Here is a 20,454-nt window from a genome sequence, read left to right on the forward strand (position 1 = left end):
AACCGAACAAGCACAGCCAACATTCTATAGGCATTCGTCAAACGATTCCCACACTCGATCAACTCACCTTTGCTTGTCCAATACATGAGCATGCAACATAACATGATTATAATGAAAGCTTCATAAGTATTTTCATGTAGATTATTTTTATCCAGGCTAATATTTAGTAAAAACACTTGGTGAAGAACTTAGTGAGAGCTATTGCCTAATAAACTCAGAACTCAGAAGTTCAAAGGTCCCATGCTTATGCAGGCACTTTAGTAGAGAGCAGATTCAAAACCAAATCACTGCATGCATCTTTTGTTTAGGGGCCCTAGGCTATCCCTGCCTGCATACCACTAATCTGATTAAAAAAAAAAAGTCAGTTTGTATAAAAAGTAATTAAAGCTGAAATGACTACATCCAATCAGTTCGTTGATTTTTTTTTACCATACTTTTCAGGCAGAATATCAAGTGATGCTCTTTTATCCATTAGCCAAGTTGAAATTTGAAGAGCTAAATTAGAAAGTGCAATCCTTTGATTAGCATGCCTGATTGAGTAAGAGCAAAGATGACTGAAAGACTCTCCACACAAATCAGAAGCTGTGTCCAAATGCAGAGCTTTTCTTGAAAGCACTCCATCAGCTCCCATGCAAGAAGGACCAGCTGAACTGAAGTAGGACCAGATCAATTGGGGTTGAGAGCTGGGTCCATTTCCAGGCACCTGTTGAGAATCCTGTTTTTTATTTTCCCTTCAGTTGCTGCAGCTAGAGAATTTAGTTGTGAAGAATTGAACAGATGCACAGGTACCACAGATGAGCACCCACACACTCTTTGTTCCTCTCCACCAGCTCCACAGTTTTCACAGTTCTCTCTCATTTCCTAGCCTTCTCCTCCTGAAGCATTTGAAAAGAGCTTGAAAACTTATTTGTTCAGTTGTGAAGAATGATGATTGAGATCAGAGTACTACAAAGGTCCCAGAAAAGTCATCTAAATGTTCTTGAACACAGGTAAATTCAAAACTATAAGGACCTGAGTGTGCTGGGTTTGCAAGGCAGGATTTGCTGTCCCATAATGGATTGAATAGTGTTAGTGCAGTCATTCATTCAGACTCTGGAGAGTTCTTTCTTGATCAACAGTCACCACCCCTATGTAGGGATTTGAGAAAATAGGGAATGATGTGTCTAGAAAAAGCTGAAACTATACACAGGAACTTTTCAATTTTCAAAAGTAGTAACCCTTAAAAATATCTCTGAATCTGGGTTGCAATTTACCTTTCTCCTTTGGTAATATTAAGAGTAATTTTCTAGTACCATGAAAGCTAGTCAGTAGGGTTAAAAGCTCTAGGTAGGCACCAACTGAACTTCTTCTGTATATTTAGTAAGTTGTGTAGGTGTTGTCTTCAGCAATAGGGCCTTACTCTCAGTTTGTGAGAGCAACTGATAGACTTGGCAACAGCCTCGTTTGTTTGGGAGTTGCCATGATATTCTTTTGGCCAACAGTTCCTTTAAATGTAACTCATTCCCAAAACTGGAGACTTGATTTTGTGATGAGAGATGTTCAGCTGGGAATCCATCTCCCTGTGTATTCCATTTATTCCTGCTCAGATAGGTATATAGTTTAGGAAGCTTCTCCTTATACAAGAGTTCTACACAACCACTCAAAAAGCCCTTAGTTTTAACTGCTTTTCCCTATATTTCTTCCCTCGCTCATCTATACCCTCCCCCTTTCCATTTGTTTATTTCTCCCCTAAGGAAAAAAGAAACAAAAGTGTGGATTTGTCTAAGAGGGCAGGTTCGTGGAAGGAAAACCATAATTACAAAAAAAATACATAAAAATATCTTTCAATAAAAGAAAAACCTGAAGTAGCAAGTATTTCTCAACATGATCATGAAAAGCCATGATCAACATCAATCATTATCATTAATAGTCTCAATCTTTTACTAAAAGATAAAGCAAATATATTACTATTCTAAAAATTAAAAAGTAGCAATCAAATGATCCCTAATGACATCCCGCATAGGTCAGTGTCGTGCTCAGCCATCTCCTCCTGCAGAGGATGGAAACAAACACAGAGACTCACAGCCAGATAATATACACAGTGACAGATCTTGGAAGACTCAGCACTTGATATGTCTCCATCAAATACCCCCCTTCAAGTTTCAGGGAACTCCACAGAAGAGGAGGTAGAAAGAGTGTAAGAGCCAGAGGAGATAGAGGACACCAAGAAAGCAAGGCCTTCTGCGTCAACATTATTAAGCTCATGCAAACTCGAGATTGAGGCAGTTTTCATAGTGCCTTAAGGACCATCAGGTCCTCTGCATATACATATGGCTACCATTTAGTGCTTTTGTGGAATTCCTACTTGTGTAAACAAGTGTTCTCTGCATCTTGGGCCTTCTGTTGGGTTGTTTCCCTTCTAATTGTTTCTCTTGGCCAACCTGGATATAATAATTTTGTTATATTTTTATTAGTTATCATTCTTCCTTAGAACCTTATTTGCTTGCTAATAAGAGACAAAAAGGAAGTGAATCCAAATGGGAGGGGAGGCAGAGGAGGTACTGGAAGGAATAGAGGGAGGAAAATAGAGAAAGTCTGCCAAGTTTAAAAGAAAAATCTTAAAACCTCAAAAATTAAAAAATAAAAGTACAAATAGATTGTATTATCCTGTTTTTATCATCAATTAAAGCTTAGAAAGCATGAAACCAGACGAAATAAATATACACATACATATTTAGTAAGACATTAGGAATGTTTTAAAATAAATAACAATGTCTTTTAGTTAATTGACATTCAAATTAAAACGTGCATATTCAAATTTCAGTTTGTTTCCATTAAAATTTCCTTTTTAAAGTGCTTCACAAACTCTTTGATTTTAACTCTAAAGTGGTTTTCTACCAAAGAATGAGAATAATAAATAATGCTAAATATTATAAAAAATACTTTGAAATCTTGAGACACTTGATTCTTTTTCAATGTTCTGAAAGCATGATTACATTCTGCCAAAATCCAGTTTTCCTTGTAGTTACATCTTTGGGTTGTTTAATAACTGATAGCCATCCATCCAGGAATGCTGAAAACAATAAATCCTTACACTAAAGCATACAGAATAACTTTGCCTACAAACATCACAAAAAGTTAATGAGGGCTCATTTGACCCACAGAATTTGCCATTCCATGTAAAACATTGCATTACATATCTGATGGGCTGCTTCCCAGTAATAAAACATATGCAGTTGTATAATAATTCTTGTTGGACTTTGAAAAGGTTAACTCTATTTTAATTGGTAAAACAGTGTAATTTTTAACAAATTCTATATGTAAGAAAATTTTGAGTTTGGATAGAATATAACTCTGAGTCTGAAGTTTGGTAGCATCAAAAATATAAGTCAAATCTGGCTATTTAATTGGCCTATTTATGCCATGTGACATAGTGGCATATGTCTTTAAACCCAGCACTTGAAGGCAGAGGCAGGCAGAGCTCTGTGTGGTTGAGGCCTTCATGGTCTACAGAGTTAATTCTCTGAAAGCCAGGGCTACACACACAAAAAAAAAAAAAAAAAAAAAAAAAAAAAAAAAAAAAAACCCTTGTCTCGAAAAACAAACAAAAAATGTTATATTTATAACAGAAGAGAAGCAACTTTTTCAATTATGTGACAGACATTTTAGTATCCATACTACCATACCATCAGATATTTCTGCTACTAATTCACTAGAGACTAGAGATCTGTTATTACTGGGGCAGACATATGCCGAGACAGTTTTTTGGATTAAGTGTGGTATGTCAGTCTGGAAGACTTCTCTATTAAACTTCATGCAATTACAGATTTTGTATGAGAAAGTCTATCCTACAGTTCATAAAATCAATCCCTGAGAATTACAAATGTCATATGAGTACACATTTCATTTCTAGAATTATAGGCCTACATATTTAAGTTCTAGGCTGAACGGTATGTCGATAGCTTACATAACTGTAGAAGTCTAGCAAATTAGTGGAGAACAAGAATCATAACTGGAAATGGAAGATCTGACATCTTCTCTTAAAGGTCTGCTAATATCATTTCTTTAATTATGAATGTCAGTCTAAATTTATCTAACCAAGTTTTGTAGATTAAAGAAACTACTTAATTCTTTGATTTTTCAAGTGCTAAATTATTTAAAATGTGGAATTATTCTAATAATAATCAGAACCATTAGTGTTCTTGTGTTCTAAAGTTTAGTCAGATGATCATAATTTCAAAATAATTATTAGGTTAAGTAAATGAAAAAGAAATTTACATATTCAATAAGGTTACTAGGTATAATCTAAAATGCAATGTAAAAGAAAATACATTAAAATAATATTTATGTGGAGGCAATAAATAATGAAAATGTAGCAAATGAAATGCAAATTTTTAGCCCCAATAAAATTGTTTTAAAATATTTATTATTCAAACAAAAAAGGTTGCATTCTTAGCTATAATATACACAGGCTATATAACTTTCTGTATGGCTTTTATATAAACAGAGTGTATGTATATTTTAGTTATATAATAGTTAATGAAAATGTATGCCTTCAATAAATTCAGTTGTATGTTAACAATCACTAATTAAAACAGTATTTTATTAAGTAGAGATTGTTTCAAAGCTCAAGGAGATTGTTTTATGTTGTATTAATAGTTTGTATAACTCATTAAATAGTAACTTGTAAAAAACGCAACTGCACTAAAATTTAGATGGAATACATCATGTAGCTCTTACTTTTGTTACATTTTTATCATTTAAAACAATTATTGAATTTAAATATCATTTTCATTTCTTAGTCAGCTATTCCTCAACCTAAGACATGCCCTGGAGTGGTTGATATAAGCCAGTGTCACTCCACTGAAAAAACTAGCTCTGAACTTATAACAGTTCAGTTGTTAGCTTTTACCCTAGTAGCTAGGTATCCATTCATTCATTCACTCATTGAATTCATTGGTTTAGTCAATTTTTAAAACTATAACAAAATAAAATATAATAAGATAAAGCAAAAAGTATGGCAAAAAAAAAAATCCCACAGAAAGAAAGAGCTCAAGAGAAGGCCCAAGAATCAGAGACCCACTCATTCTTTCACCCAGGATTTCCATAAGCACACTAACCTGGAAGTCATGCTATAAACACAGAGGCACTGATAGAAACCAAAGCAGGCCCTGGGCATGCTACCTCAGTCTCTGTGAGTTCATACATATTTGCTCATGTTGATTTAGGGGTCGTTTTTCTTGGTTTCCTTCATCACATCTGGCTCTTAAATTCTTTCTGCCTCCTCTTCTTCAGGGTTCCCTGATTTCTGAGGCAAGGGATTTGACGGAGACATATTATTGAGTACCAAGTGTTCTAAGGTCTCTCCCGCTTTGTGTAATGTCTGACTCTGGATCTCTATATTTGTTCCCATTTGCTGCAGAAGGAAGCTTCTGTGATAATAGTATAGCAGAACATCATTAAAGGTTCTTTATTACTATTTTTTCTTTTCTTTCTCTGTTTTCTTTTCTTTTTTGGATCAGTGTTATTTATTATTGCCTTAGGTTCATAGGCTGTCTCGTCTTAGATTATTGGTCATCCTGGAATGGGGTCCATTTGTGGAGTTAGCCTTAAGTCAGTCAGTTTTTGGTTGGTTATTCCCATAACTTTTATTGCCAAAAATACCCTAGCATATCTTGCAGATAGTATAATACTATACATGTAGGGTTTATAGCTGGCTGGGTGTTTATGTTTCACTTTTTTTCTTTGATTGATTTTTATTGAGCTCTACATTTTTCTCTGCTTTCCTCCCTGCCTCTCTCCTCCCCACTTCAACCCTCCCCCAAGGACCCCAAAATACTTAAAGATCTTGTCTTTTTCTACTTCCCATGTAGATTAGATCTATGTAAGTCTCTCTTAGTGTCCTCATTGTTGTCTAAGTTCTTTGGGATTGTGGTTTGTAGTTTGGTTTTCTTTGCTTTATGTTTAAAAGCCACCTATGAGTGAGTATATGTGATAACTGTTTTTCTGTGTCACTCAAAATAATGTTTTCTAGCTCCATCCATTTTCCTTCAAAATTCAAGATGTTGTTATTTTTTCTTCTGTGTAATACTCCTTTGTGTAAAGGACACATAATCCAATAAAAAAAATGGAGTACATACCTAAACAGAGAACTCTCAGCAGAGGAATATAAAATGGCTGAAAGACACTTAAGGAAATGTTCAACATCCTTAGTCATCAGAGAAATGCAAATCAAAACAACTCTGAAATTTCATCTTATATCTGTAAGAATGGCCAAGATCAAAAACACTGATGACAATTTATGCTGGAGAGGTTGTGGGGAAAAGGGAACACTCCTGCATTGCTGGTGGGGATGCAAGTTAGTACAGCCCTTTTGGATGTCAGTGTGGTGATTTCTCAGAAAATTAGGAAACAACCTTCCTCAAGACCCAGTAATTCCACTTTTAGGTATATATCCAATGGATGCTCAATATTGCCACAAGGACATGTGTTCAACTATGTTCATAGCAGCATTGTGTGTTTCATAGCCAGAACCTGGAATCAGCCTAATTGCCCCTCAACCAAAGAATGGATAAGGAAAATGTGGTATCTTTATGTTTCATTTTTGATAGCATGCAGAGTTCCTTCCTGCATCAAAGATGCTGGAACATAGGGTTGAAAGCTCTATGTAGACACCAGCTTGACATCTACATGTTCAACAAGTCGTATAGATGTTGTTTTCAACAATGAGACTTTGCTGTCAGTTTGTGGAGAGCAAGCTATAGTCTTGACAACAACCTAGGGTGTATGGGGATTCTTGTGGGGTCCCTTCTGGACAACAACCAATTAGATGTAACCAAATATCATTTCTGAAAGCTTCTTTTAGTGACAAGGATGGCCAGCTTGGACTCTGCCTTTCCCATTACTTGGCGATTTCATTAGGACACCTTCACATATGTGTATATTTTAGGATGTTTCTATTGTATTATGTTTCCATACTATTTCTCCAGTTCACCCTGTTTTTAGATGACTCTAAAACATAAACATTCCCAAAACCTCCTTGATTCTCCAATTGTAATCCTAAATCATTCATAATGATCTATTTTATTTTCCTTTTCTAATGAGATCTGTTATTACTAGTCCCTTACTCTATAGCTAATATCTGTGGTTCTATGGACTGTAGCTTGGCTATCATTGTTAATATTCAATAAATAAATAAATATATATATATAATATTTATATATAATATTTATCTCTCTTTATTTGGAATACCTCACTCAATAATTTTTCTAGTTCCATCACTTTCCCCACAAATTTCATGATGGGCATTTTTTAATGGCTGAATAATACTACACTGTGCAAATGTACCACATTTTCTTTATTTGTCCTTCCACTGAGAGACAACTAGGTTGTTTCCCATTTATGGCTATTATAATTAGAGCAGCAATGGCCATGATTAAGTGAGTGTCTCTGGGGTAGGATAAAGTATTCTTTGGCTACACGTCCAAGAATAATATAGGTGGATGTTGAGGTAGAATGAGTCCCAGCTTCCTGAGGAGCCACCACACTGATTACCCAGTGGCTTGCACTATTCAAGCTCACACTCCCAGCAGTGCATGAATGTTTCCCTTGCTCAACATTCTCACAAGCACAAGCTGTCACTTGTTTTGTTGATCTTAGACATTCTAACAGGTGTAAGATGGACAATCCAAGTAGTTTTTATTTTGCATTTCCTTGATGGCAAAGGATATTAAACATTTCCTTAAGTTTTTCACAGTTATTTGTGCTTCTCTGTTTAGATCTGTACCCCATTTTAAAAATTGGTATGCCCTGAAGCATTTTAAAACTTTGCCAACCAGATATGGGAAGAAATGGGGAATCTAAAATGTGAAAATATTTTCATAATGTGTTCTCTATTGTAATGATTCTAAATATTTAGGCTATTTTTTAAATGTTTTAGAATTTTTGTGAAACGGTGATGGTTTGGGGATTAAACTAGAAAAGAATGTCTGTTTCCTCTCCTTCCTCTTTTCTTTCCCTCCTCCCTCACTATTTCATTTTGTCTCTCCCTTTCTCCTTCCTCCTTCTATTTTCCCTCCATTTCTTCTCTATCCCCCTTTTCACTTCCTTCTGATTCTTTGCCTTCTTCCTTTTTTTCATTTTTTCAAAAATGTATATAACAAAGACGGGCGGTGGTGGCGCACACCTTTAATCCCAGCACTTGGGAGGCAAAGGCAGGCGGATCTTTGTGAATTTGAGACCAGCCTCGTCTACAAGAGCTAGTGCCAGGACAGGCTCCAAAACTACAGAGAAACCCTGTCTCGAAAAACCAAAAAAAAAAAAAAAAAATATGTATACCAAAATTTAACTGGGAGAAATAAAATTCTCAGTCCCTTCATGCCCCAAAGTGAGTATGAATACATGGAGATAATTGGGCCCAGGATCTCACAACAAGAGGTATCAAAACAAAATCAATACTAACTCATAATGTTACTGGTTTTGATTTGATAGTTTTCAAATAGTTCAATATCTAATGAAAATAAAATAAATTAAAGATGTAAGTAAGTTAATACCTATGTGATTAGCTAAACATAACATAGACGTGCCCTCTAAATTATGCAGTTAATTTTAGATGAAACAGGAAGCTTTGCAGCCACGCTCGCCTCTAGTTCCAAGCCACAATAAATACTTAAATATTTGGAAAGTAATTTGAAATATTCAAATATATTTATATTTGTTCTAAATTCACTTACTTTAGTTGTTTTTTTATATTTTTCCAATTCAACTTTTCTATAGATTCTTTATGGATTTCAAATCCTGCGTTCTGATCGTGCTCATCCCCTTGCCCCTTCCCATCCACCCTTTACCCTTGTGACCTATACCCAAGGATGAAAAGAAAGTAAAATAAAAAATAGAAAAGAAAAAGAAACCTTATCCTGGAAACTATAGTGTGACACAGTGAATCTCACAGTATACCCTTTAGTCAATATATTATTACTCGTAAGCGTCACTTGTAATGAGTCATCGGTCTGCTTTGAGACCTCTGGTTTCTGCTACACCTTCAATACAGAGCTCTCAGAGCTCCCCTTGAATATTCTGTTGTTGTTCTGTGTCATGGAGATCCTGCAGCTTTTGATCAGCAGGACCGGCCGCTTTCCATGCTCCAGCAGATCATAGGCAAAAGCCTAGACCTGGTTCTGGGTCTGGATGGTTGCTGAGATGGTCAGCTATACAGCTCTCCCTTGTCCTCATCACCAGCGTGAGCTCCCCCAGCACTGCCATGTAGTAAGCAGCAAGAGGTGGACTGGTTCTCCTCCTCACATGTCCTTGAACAGGCTTGCACGAGTGACCAGGGCAGCTATACAGCGCTGTTCAGGCGTAGTGTTGGGACAACTCTGCAGAGTGCAGCAACTAGTGAGAGAAACGGCCAGCTCTCCTGCTCTTGTGACCTCAGGGAGAGTTCTTTCTCTTGCCACAAGCCCTGAGGAGTTGGGGAGGCTTCTCTCCATTGCATACCACCACAGGCAAGATGCAGGGCAAGTCCCGATCTCTCATGCGATGTTCTCTGGAGCAGCTCACCTGCACTCCTTTGTACTGGTTCAGTTCTACTGTGTTACCCTGGCAAGGTTCAGGGTCCACTCTCCCAAAGGCTAGAACTGGTGAGGGATAGGATCAGCCCTCTCAGCTGCTGCAGATGCCAATGGGCAAGCAGGAAGGCATCTTTCCCTCTCTCTCACCACTTATGGCAGACGACGGGTGCAAGGCCAGATTTCCCACTCTGAGGAACTACACCTTTGCCAGCAGGATCAGCCCTGTCATGCCGCTCAGGTGCGGTGGCAGGGGCTGCTCTTTTCTGTGCTGTAGCTGGTGTGGGGCAGAACCAGCTCCCATTCTCACACTCCAGCGGCCAGCTCTCTCATTTACCGCAGACAACAAGGAGTGAGGGGTAGCATCTCTTTCCTGACCACGATCCCACATGGCATGGAAGACCAGTACTAGAACTAGCTCTCTCATGCTCATGCCCTTTGGGCTTACTCACGGGCCAGTAGGCTCAGCACTACTTTGCTGCCCAGGTGAGTTTCAAGGTCTGCTTTCCCTAGTGCTGCCGCTGCTGGGATGCTGGGCCTGCTCAATGGTTCTCATGACCTCCAGGTCAGTTTTCCTACCTGCCAAAGTGGGTGAGGGGCAGGAAGATGGAATTTCCCTCTTGCTTTTACTATGGTCTTTTACTAGGACCAGCTCTACCACTCTCTTGCGCTCAGGACCAACTCAAGAGCACTCTCGCCAACAGTTACCTCTATCATGATGCCCAGGCAAGGTGGGGGTCTTCTCTCCGCAGTGCTGCAGCTGGTGGTGGGTAGGACAAGTTCTCCCTTACATTGTGAGGGGCAAGTGAGGGGCAGGTCCAACCTGTGCAGGCCTCCCGTGGTAACAGGAGCCATAGACAATGGGCACAGACTTAGACCTTGGTAGCAGCTCAAGCCTATCACCTTGGGGGCTCAGATGTCAAGAAGGCCGCTTCCCTCGGTCCATTCCTCATTGCCTTTGGATCAGAGGCAGATATAAACCATCCTTTGTCTCTGTCTCTTCGTCCCTCTGTCCTTTTCTCCCTTCCTCTGTATTTCCCTCCCTCTCTCTCTTTCTCTCTTCTCCCTCTATAAATTTTCTCCCCCTAATAAAGCCTGTCTACCTGAGGTCTTGTGGAACCTGGCCTGTTTTCTCTTTCAAGCCTGGGGCAGAGAAAACAGACCAGCATATAAACCACTTCTCCCGCTCAGTCTTCCAGGCCCCGGAAAGTTTCCCATCTCCTCTTCCACGTCCAGGGCAGAGTCCATGGACAATCATGTCACTTTAATTGTTTTTAATTTACATTTCCTTGTGTGTATGTTTGTGTATGTATTTCTGAGGCATGTGCATGAAATGGTGCACACGTGGAGGCCAGAGGATAGCAGTGGGAGTTGATTCTCCTCTCCCAGCATGTGAGCTCTGGGAAGCAGACTCGGGTAATTATTCTTGGCTGCTAGCTCCTTTCCCACAGGACCATCTTGCTCCCCATCTAAATTCACTTTCTAGAGGCTTGTTCTATGTGGTAGAATGACACAGTTCAACATATTTTATAAGTTGTTGATTGAAGTGATATTTCAGTCAAAATACATTTTGTAGATATAGTTTGTATATTGGTCTACATAATTTAGAAAATTAGGTTAAGTTAGTGGATAAGGGAAAAATTCAGGTAAAATGCAGCTTACTTATCTTTTCATGAGTAAGACTATTGTGTTCTTGTTTTGTGTTTACTGTTGGCCACATTTTCTATAACAAATGAAATCATTCTGAAATCTTATAATTACCAATTTTGGAGGCACTGGTCTCTTGTAATTACTTCTGGGAATGCAGTGTGAGGTGCCCATCAGACTTTGCAGTCAACAAAGTACTTTTTTTCTATGTAGCAAGATGATGTTTGCCCTTTATTTTCCTTCATTAAATACCAGTAAAGATCGCTATAAAGTAAAACAGAAGAAAGTTTGCCTTCAAATGAAGACTCACCATAGACTCACTGGTGACACCATTTAAATAAGTTTTTTATCCAAAAAATATCCTCAAGTTGCCATCCAACCAATCTAGGCTCCCTGTAACAGGGAAAGAGATGATATTTTGAAAGTTTCAATGGGAAAATGTGTTTCCTTACAGAATAAGTCAGCCTCACTGACACAATGCATACAAAGCTTACCAGTGCTCACTGCTTAAAACTTCCACTTAGGAAAGTTTTAGAACCAAACACTGACTTCTTTGACCAGAGAGACCAAAACAATATGGGTTGTTGCCATTGTTCTTGGTTATTCTCCGGAACTAAATAAGATCCTTATTGCTGAAGGCACCACACACATTGGGTTCATGAAATAGAAAAATCAAGCCAGAATTTATCTAGCAACCTCTTGTCTGCTTGCAGTCTTTCACAATGACAAAAGGTGCTAGCTAGGACTGTTGATGGGAGACAAATGTGATCAATGGTTTCAACCAGTTGTAAATTCCACCAACATTACTAATTTGTTGGGAAGGTTGTAGATGCCTGTGTAATAGTGGCAAGAAATTGTGAAAATAGCCAATTGATTTCAGTCTCACTACACAGGAGGGACTCCATGCCCAGAACAGTAAATGCAGTCTAAAGCTCCTGGGGAGGAAGGCTCTAGGGGACTTAATTCCGTTATTTAGTTAAATTGGCATAGCATCAAGTCACCTTGTAAATATGCTCTTATACCTAGACAGTACTTATAAGACATTCTCCTCTAAGGCTAAGGAGACAGGAGACAGAAAGAGGAGAGAGCTAGAAAATACAGGAAATGACTGTGAAATGCCATCTTCTCAGCAATGCATGGCCATAGGAATCAGGGATTCTCCATATGGAAAGATGACTACACTGTACAAGAATGGTTCCACAGTCAGGAATAGGTGAATGAAAGACCCAGAGAGTCTGACTCATCACTGCTGCTTGCTGAATTTGGGGAAAGGAGCCATTTCTTTCAGGGGTGGGCGCATTGATGCCTTACCAGGCTTCAATGAATATTCCAAATAAAGTAGCCAAACAGATGGTTATGATTGAAAACAAAGCCAAACATCATGAATCTAGGAAAAGTATCAGAAGTGAAGAGGAAGAGTCGATGGAGGGAGAGAATAAGAGGTTTGTAGAGAGATTAACCAGAACAGCAAAATGCTGGTGATTTGTAGGCAATTCTCACCATTTATCTTCTATGTTTATGTTTTAATAGAACATTAGTTAATTGTTTTAAATTTAATTATTCTGAGCATGAGTCAGTTTAAATTTCAAGTAACATGAAGTTTTGCTGAAACACATGTGTTCATTAGCATAGAACACATTCTACAAATATAATAAACACATAAAAATTGTATATTGCTTATCCCTTTACACACTATCTCTAGGCCTAAGTTTCAGTGAGCTACAAAGCGTTCAGTTTCATGTGAGTAGAACCTTTCTGTCAGGAGTGAGACGAGAGGCTCATGAGATTCAGACTGACATAAAACTCTTCATATGTCTAAGAATGCTGAACCTGCAGGATTCCTCAGACTTTCCCCCAGGGGTGTTAGGAGAAGTACAAAATTGTAGACCAAGGAGATCTGTGATCTGCCAAGCAGTCTATGCATCCGCTACAACAGTTTCATTTATTTGCCAAGTTAGACTTGGCTCCAGTTATGATTTTGGGCTGTTGGTTGTAGCTTTCTTTAGGGGTGACTCTACATGTGTGCTGTATCTCCCAAGGTTTTGGGGTGAGTTGACATGTGTGTTGTATCTCCCAATGAAAGTCTTTCATACAACACATACTGATCAAGAACCATTCAGCAATGTACTGGCTTTGAGGTACAGAATTAAGTGTCATATGCTTTTCATTTTTCTTATTGTATAACATGTTTCATCAGATAGATAAAATTAGTTCATTTTTAGGAATCTGAAAAGTCATTAGGATACTTAAATCTTTAAAATTGTCATTTTAAGCTTAAAATGGATATGATGAAAATAAAAACCTTTTAATACCTCACTCTATGACACTGATAGAAACATGACCTACACTATTCCATTTGTAAGAACAGCAATGGGATTTGTAAATTTTAAGTGTAGTTTTACTAACCTGAAATGACATATTTAATTAAATTAGATGTTCTCTTATAATTTACTCCGTATAGGATTTTCTCCTCCTTGTGAGGTTTATTGTGTTAGGAACTCGTGTAAACTATGTCTATTGTAATTTATTTAATTTTACAAGTTATAGAGAACACAGTATTTATGTATTTATTACTCTATTTAGTGAAAATGTCCATAAGAAATAAAATGCTTTACAGTATTTTTGTTAAAAAAAAAAAAGTACCATAGAGGAGTGCATTTTAGCAAGTTCAGAATTTATGAAGGTCTAAATTCACATACTGTCACTGAGAGCATTCCGACTCCTTGAAGATTAATCAAAGCTAATCCTGGACAAAAAACTATTCCATCCTAAATAGGTTGTTAGTTCATACTCTAAACTTCAGATTTAAAAAAAGAAACAGGTGCAGCTATGTTCTGGAGGATTGGTTGGCTTGAGGATTAAGAGGGATTTACCCACAGGTAAACCATACAAACTACCATATACCTGACAGGGAGGTGCATCACTGATCCTCAGCAAGAACAGCAAGTGCTCTTCACCAGCTGAGCCACAGCTCCAGACTCTTAATTTGAAGTTTAAAGGCATTTATCTTATGAAATACACAAACATCTATAATGTGTAGATTCAGGTCAGTGTCCAGATGGAGATGTCAATTACTAAAGCTAACCTAAGTCCCCCCTTCATAGTTGGTACAATGAATACATTAGAGTCACACATACCAACTCTGTTACTTTGGTTCCCTCTTCCATTTTAAAAAAAAAAAAGTACCCTTTTAGTTTACCTCTAGAAATGTGGAAACATTTTAGTATTGGATTTCATGTATGTACCACTGCTAATATTTTATTATTTTTTGACCACGACTGTATTTATTATCTTTTTTCTCTAATTAGAATACATTGATTGAACCTTATTTCTGTAACTTTATATGATTGTTTTAAAGTAGTTATTGCACTTCAAAAGATTATCCAGCACAAAATAACTTCACTGTTATTTTTTTATCTTTAAAACTATGTCACAGCTATGGATAATCTAACACTGATTTAAGTATAAGTACATCCTTGAAAGATGAGGAAATGTAAGTACAAAGAGTTCTTCTTCCTTCTTTCCTTTTTATCCTTTCTTCCTTTCCTTTTTTTTTTTTTTAAATAGGATCTTACTTTGAAGACTTGACTGACACGGGGTCATGCAATGAATCAAGTAGCCTAAAACTCAGAGATATCAACTTGAATCTTCCTTGAGATTGCTGAGATTAAAGGAATGTGCCCACATGTCTGCCCTCTTCTTTTATAATAAACCACCCAACAGTTTTATGGAAATATCTTTGGAGTCTTTGGGATTAGCAAAACCCTTAAAAACTGGATAAGAAAAAGTTCCATTTATATTCAGAACAAGAGGTTTCCCGTGACATAGTGACAATGACCATTATTTCTACACAGAAATAGAAAACAAAATAATAGGCCCCAACCCTGCTATACATTGTGCTAAGTCCTTTAGTTTGAATTGCTTTAATTATAGATTCATTTAGTGAATAAATGTTAATAAACTTCAACTTAAATAAAATAAATGGAAATTCTACATCTCCTTAGAATATTGCATTTTAATTGGATTCCTGAGTACAGGCAATAACTGTAAAGCAACCAAAGCTGTCTTTGTCAACATTTTACGTGTGGCCCTTTAATGGAAATGCTCCTTGAATAGGAGCTCACAGACTCACCCATCCCCAACTAGCGCATCTCCTCATTTAAAGAATACAGACATCAACTTCTTTTCCATAAAGATCTTAATTTATTCTAATTTGGAAATGACACCTCTTATCATTCTCTCTCATACATTCACACACACACACACACACACACACACACACACACACACATTCGTGTACATACACACACTCTCTCACTCTCTCCATAATTTCAAAAGCACCTACATCAAACAACCCACAAAAAAATGTATTTACTCTAAACCAAATAAGAGCTTTTGTACTAACCTTATAGAGTAGTGGTAATTTTCCTAATTTCAGGAGTGCAATTTGATTTGTTGTATTTTTCAATTTTGTAATCCTTTTCAAATCATCTGCAGTTCCATAACTCACATCAATGACATCAGCCTGAAAAGATGAGAAAATATAAAGAAAAATAAAACCTTATAATAAGAATAATATCAGTTATGCAGTTGGCTATAGTGGCACAAATCTTCAAAGGCAACCTATCCAGTCGCAACCCTAATTCTCTAATTGATCACTTACATTGGTGTCTCTTAACAGGAAGATAAAGTTTAATCATCACTTCTCTACCTCCTCCTCCTCTGTGAGGTAAAAACCATCAGCATAGTTTTCCTAGATTCAAGTTTGATGAGTCATTTTACAAACATCAAAGGAATAAATTTTTAGGATCAATAAGAATTATGATAATCATACCAATTTCAAGCTTGTGAGTTCAACAAGCCATTATTTTTGTTATTATTATCAAATATAAATATCTATGAATAATTGTACACAACTGTTGGAGTTGCTCACATGACCAGATTATCACTGACGATTAATTGTTATGTCACCCCACCACAAATATGACACTCTGGTGTTGAAACTATGCTTTCAAATAATTATTTATGCCATAATTAATGACCTCTATATTGTTCTTTTAAAATAGTTCCCCCTTTTCTCAAGTTAAATATTTATTAATATATGAAGCCTCTATTGGTAGTCCTGGTTCCTGTTGATATTTTCCTTTTGCAAAATTCTGAACTGCATGACCCATCAAAGACATTCATAGTAGGCCATATGGTTCTTTCCAGCTATGCTTTTTGTAACTTTTGTTATTAAAATAATTGTTCTTGTGGGTTCTAATGCTTATGTAACACAAAATACATTCTTTCATGTTACAGTTTTCACAGGCAGGATGATAAAAAGAGTAAGTGGCAGTGGACAGAGAAATGGAGAAGGGAAATTCCGCCCTCTTCACTCCATCTAAAGCACTTCATCCTCACCAGACAATCCCTCTGAGCAAAGGTTCTGTTTTAAGAACTCATAAGTATTATATGCAGTCAAGAAGCAGAATTCAATGGACACATTCTGCTCCTACATTCCACTTTTCATACAACAAATCTATGATCCAAGTCAGGCAATGGTGCAACTCCCAGGCGGCAACTCTTTTTTTAGTATAGTCAATATAGTTTCCCACAGGCATGATTAAAGGTCCAGCCAGCCACTAGGGAGTTTTAGATTCCATTGAGTTGATTATTAATATTATCCATCACTTTCAGCTATCACACTTATCAATATCTTCAAAACTTTGCTAACACATCAAGACTCATTTAAAACTTACCTATGAGATAGATTGTATTTCACTGCTACCCAATATAAACTTTTACTTCTTTGACTTCCAAATAATCTGTGTCTGCCTCTGTTAAAGAGCTCCCACTGTTTAGCCACAAGCTCAGTATTTTACATTCCCTTTGGATATTTTTTTAAAAATGTAAAATGTGAAAATTCTCCTGCTCTTGATGGAGACATCTCTTTAATTTATATACATGTAGCCTTCTAAACAAGAAAGGGGATATTTCTGCTTTTAACAAAAAATATTTTTACATTTCTAAACTTCTATTATGATTCAAAAATGAGTCTTCTTGCCTCTTCCAGAACATGGATTTACATACAAACCACAAATAATAATAACCCGAGATAGCAAACATTTTTGCCTCTTAAGGAATATATATTTTTTTTTTTTTTTTTTTTTTGGTTTTTCGAGACAGGGTTTCTCTGTGGCTTTGGAGCCTGCCGTGGAACTAGCTCTGTTGACCAGGCTGGTCTCAAACTCACAGAGATCCGTTAAGGAATATTCTTATGAGCTTCAAGAGATCAATCTAGATCCACCAATATTATCACAGATAAAAAATAAGGCCAGATAAGTATTACTTGTCTACAATTTGGCAGAGAGGAGAAATTTCCTCTCTCTACCTGGTTTGGAAGGCCTTTTTCCTCATCTGCCAAAACCATGCACTTAAACACTCCAAGTGTGCACCTAAGGGGAAAAGGTTTCCTCTCCAATACCCCTTAACTTCGTGTTCTTCCACCAGATTTATCATCATTTAAAGTGTTACAAATTGTTTTTCCTCTGGCCATGGCAGCCTCCTTGCTTCAGCTCTGTGCCCTATTCTCCTATCTCATTGCAGAAGGACCTATTGTGTTCTCCTGATACAGACTGCTCCAAAGCTTCCTGGGCACCTCATGGAGTCTGAGACAGCCTGCTCTTCCATGGATTTCTAGTGTTCAAGTCTTCCAGACCTACAACTTTGCTTCATATCAGCAGGAAGCAACCATGAGAGAACTTTACACTCTATATCACTTTTTTTTTTTCTAACCATACTGAACTCTATAGCCCAGGGACTGGAATGCCCTTAAAAATGTTTTGTTAATAATTGTATAGATTATACAGATGATCCTATAATATAAATGCTATCAGACAATCTCCTTATGTTTTTCTGACAATTGCTCTAATATGAAAATTTTGCTATGTGTGTTTTGTGATAGTTGCTACTAACCTGTCATAGCTAAAATAATTTATTATTGTCTTGATTATAAATTTGACTTATCAAATATACTTAACTGCAATCTTAGTCCTACAGAGGCACTCCACTAACCAGGCAAGCCCTATCTAGTAATCCTTCATCAAAATGCAGTCTATTATTCAAGGACTAATAGATAAAATAACATTCCTTTTTTTTTTTTTTTGGTTTTGTTTTTCAAGACAAGATTTCTCTGTAGCTCTGGAGCCTGTTCTGGAAGTAGTTCTTGTAGACCAGGCTAGCTTCAAACTCACAGAGATCTGCCTGTTTCTGCCTCCTGAGAGCTGGAATTAAAGGTGTGTGCCACACCACCACCCGCCCTTAACATTTCTTTCTTTTAACAGCTCAAACCTACAACTTTTAGACACGCTTAACCACATCATATCATACTATATAAATTTTTATATTACTCCTCTGTCTTACTGTAGATGAGAGATATTCTAACATCATATACAACTCATCTACAAGATGGCCAAACTAGTTCTTTGCTTACAATCTATATTTATGATTGACTATTTATTTCAAACTTATTATTCTTTAAGTCATTCTCAAACTTTTTAATTACCACATTATTCATTGCCCAGAAATATATACACATGCTACATTTATTAAACAAAAGGAGGGGAAATGCCATCAGTCACAAGTACAGCTGACAGATATACAGGCAGCTCCACAAGAGTACGGGTAGAGAACCCGGTTTGCAGAGCTTTGGGAACTCTTGATTTTTGGATAGTCACTGTCTTTCTGTAGAAATCTTGTGAAGCCATGGTTCTTCTCCCTTCCATAATGGGAATCATGCCAAAATATCCCAGCAGTGTATAACTTCTAACTGTACATATACCTGGATGACCTTTCCCACACCATGGGGCCCTGGTGAGAAAGGCAGCCAAACTTTTGTTCTCATTGTCAAATCTACATAAAGCCTGACCCCCTGCAATTATCCTTATTGACAGGACTTATTGACAAGAAAGGAGCCCTGATCAGGAGGCACTGAGCAGAAGAAATAAAGTGCATTTCCTTTTTTTTTTTTATTTGATACAAAGTCTTAGTCTAGGAAATTAACTGTTTGTACCTTTACCCCTACAATATTCAGGGAAAATAAAAAAAACCTTGCTTTGGGTTACTAAACCAGCCCCAGAGAAAGAAATTCCTTCTCAACTGGGTGCCAGCAGATAAAGCACTCTGATGCTTATGAGGGGGTGGGCATGGCAAGCTCCATCCCAATCCTCCTGGTATCTGTCAGGGAATTTTACAGCCACTCCCTTTCTGAGACATATGGCACCTACCTTGTCAATCTTTCATCCATCCTTTTAGCCCTAAGAACTGCATGCTTGGTACCTTTGTAATCACCTATGGAATTGCTAACTATGTCTGGTATATGAAGAACAGTGAGGAACATCAAAAGAGGAAAATTGAGAAGAAACATTGTAAAGGGAAGAAGCATCAACAGAGTGTTAAAGAGAGTAAGAAAGAATAAATGAGGCATGATAAAAAGACTTACTTGAGCTTATTTATTTTGTTTACCCGCAGGATTTCTTCTGCTATATCAGTCCTTCTGAATCCTGAGAGATTTAGTGGGGCTTAACTCCAACATAATCCTTATTACCTCCCTTGTTCCGCCTCAGTGGTGTGTGTGTGTGTATGCATGTATGTGTATGTATGTGCACAAGTGTGAGTATATTTGTGTGTATGCATGTGTGCATGCATAGTTTCAATTTCTACTACTATAAGACTTTTTGTTGAATGCACATTGAACATTAGTTTCCCCAATTATTCAGCATGCATTGTTGATTACTAAGGTTTATACTTAAATTAAATGAAGTAACAGGAAAGCAATGTTATACTACCAAATGAACTTGTCAAGAAACCTGTCAAAACACTTCTGTCAGATGAGCATTCACTATGATTTTCTTTCTATTAAAATATTATTATAAGTGCATTTAATGTATTTTTGAGTTTACTAAAGCCATTACCATATAAATAACTGTTGATCTATGATTTTAAGAACCTGATTAAATAAATGATCATATAATGTTAATGAGTGTATTGCAAAAATAAGAAAATTTGTACTTTTCATTTCAAATTTGTGAGAAATACACTAATTAATTGAGATTCAGTGACAGAGCTTAGAAACAGACTACTACTCTGTTGGTCATATTAATGAACATATTTGTCATATTTAGTAATGGTTGAGGAAAATCTTTACAGCATTGAAAAGATAAGACTCAGTGTTAGATGTTTGTTCAATGTATTATATAGATGTGAATATATTATATATATT

At 36.9% G+C, this 20,454-nt stretch overlaps 1 protein-coding gene across 1 annotated transcript in view; it reads right to left on the reverse strand.

Annotated features, from left to right (window-relative positions):
- The window catches only part of Naaladl2 (N-acetylated alpha-linked acidic dipeptidase like 2), a 1,189,909-nt gene that overhangs the window by 500,788 nt on the left and 668,667 nt on the right, over window positions 1–20,454 (reverse strand). The window contains exon 5 of the mRNA XM_026789752.1: window positions 15,598–15,717. Coding sequence (XP_026645553.1) covers window positions 15,598–15,717 — 120 coding nt within the window. The remainder of the gene's footprint in view (window positions 1–15,597; window positions 15,718–20,454) is intronic.

The sequence above is a fragment of the Microtus ochrogaster genome, chromosome 1 (assembly GCF_000317375.1).
Source record: "Microtus ochrogaster isolate Prairie Vole_2 chromosome 1, MicOch1.0, whole genome shotgun sequence".
Classification (NCBI taxonomy): Eukaryota; Metazoa; Chordata; class Mammalia; order Rodentia; family Cricetidae; genus Microtus; species Microtus ochrogaster.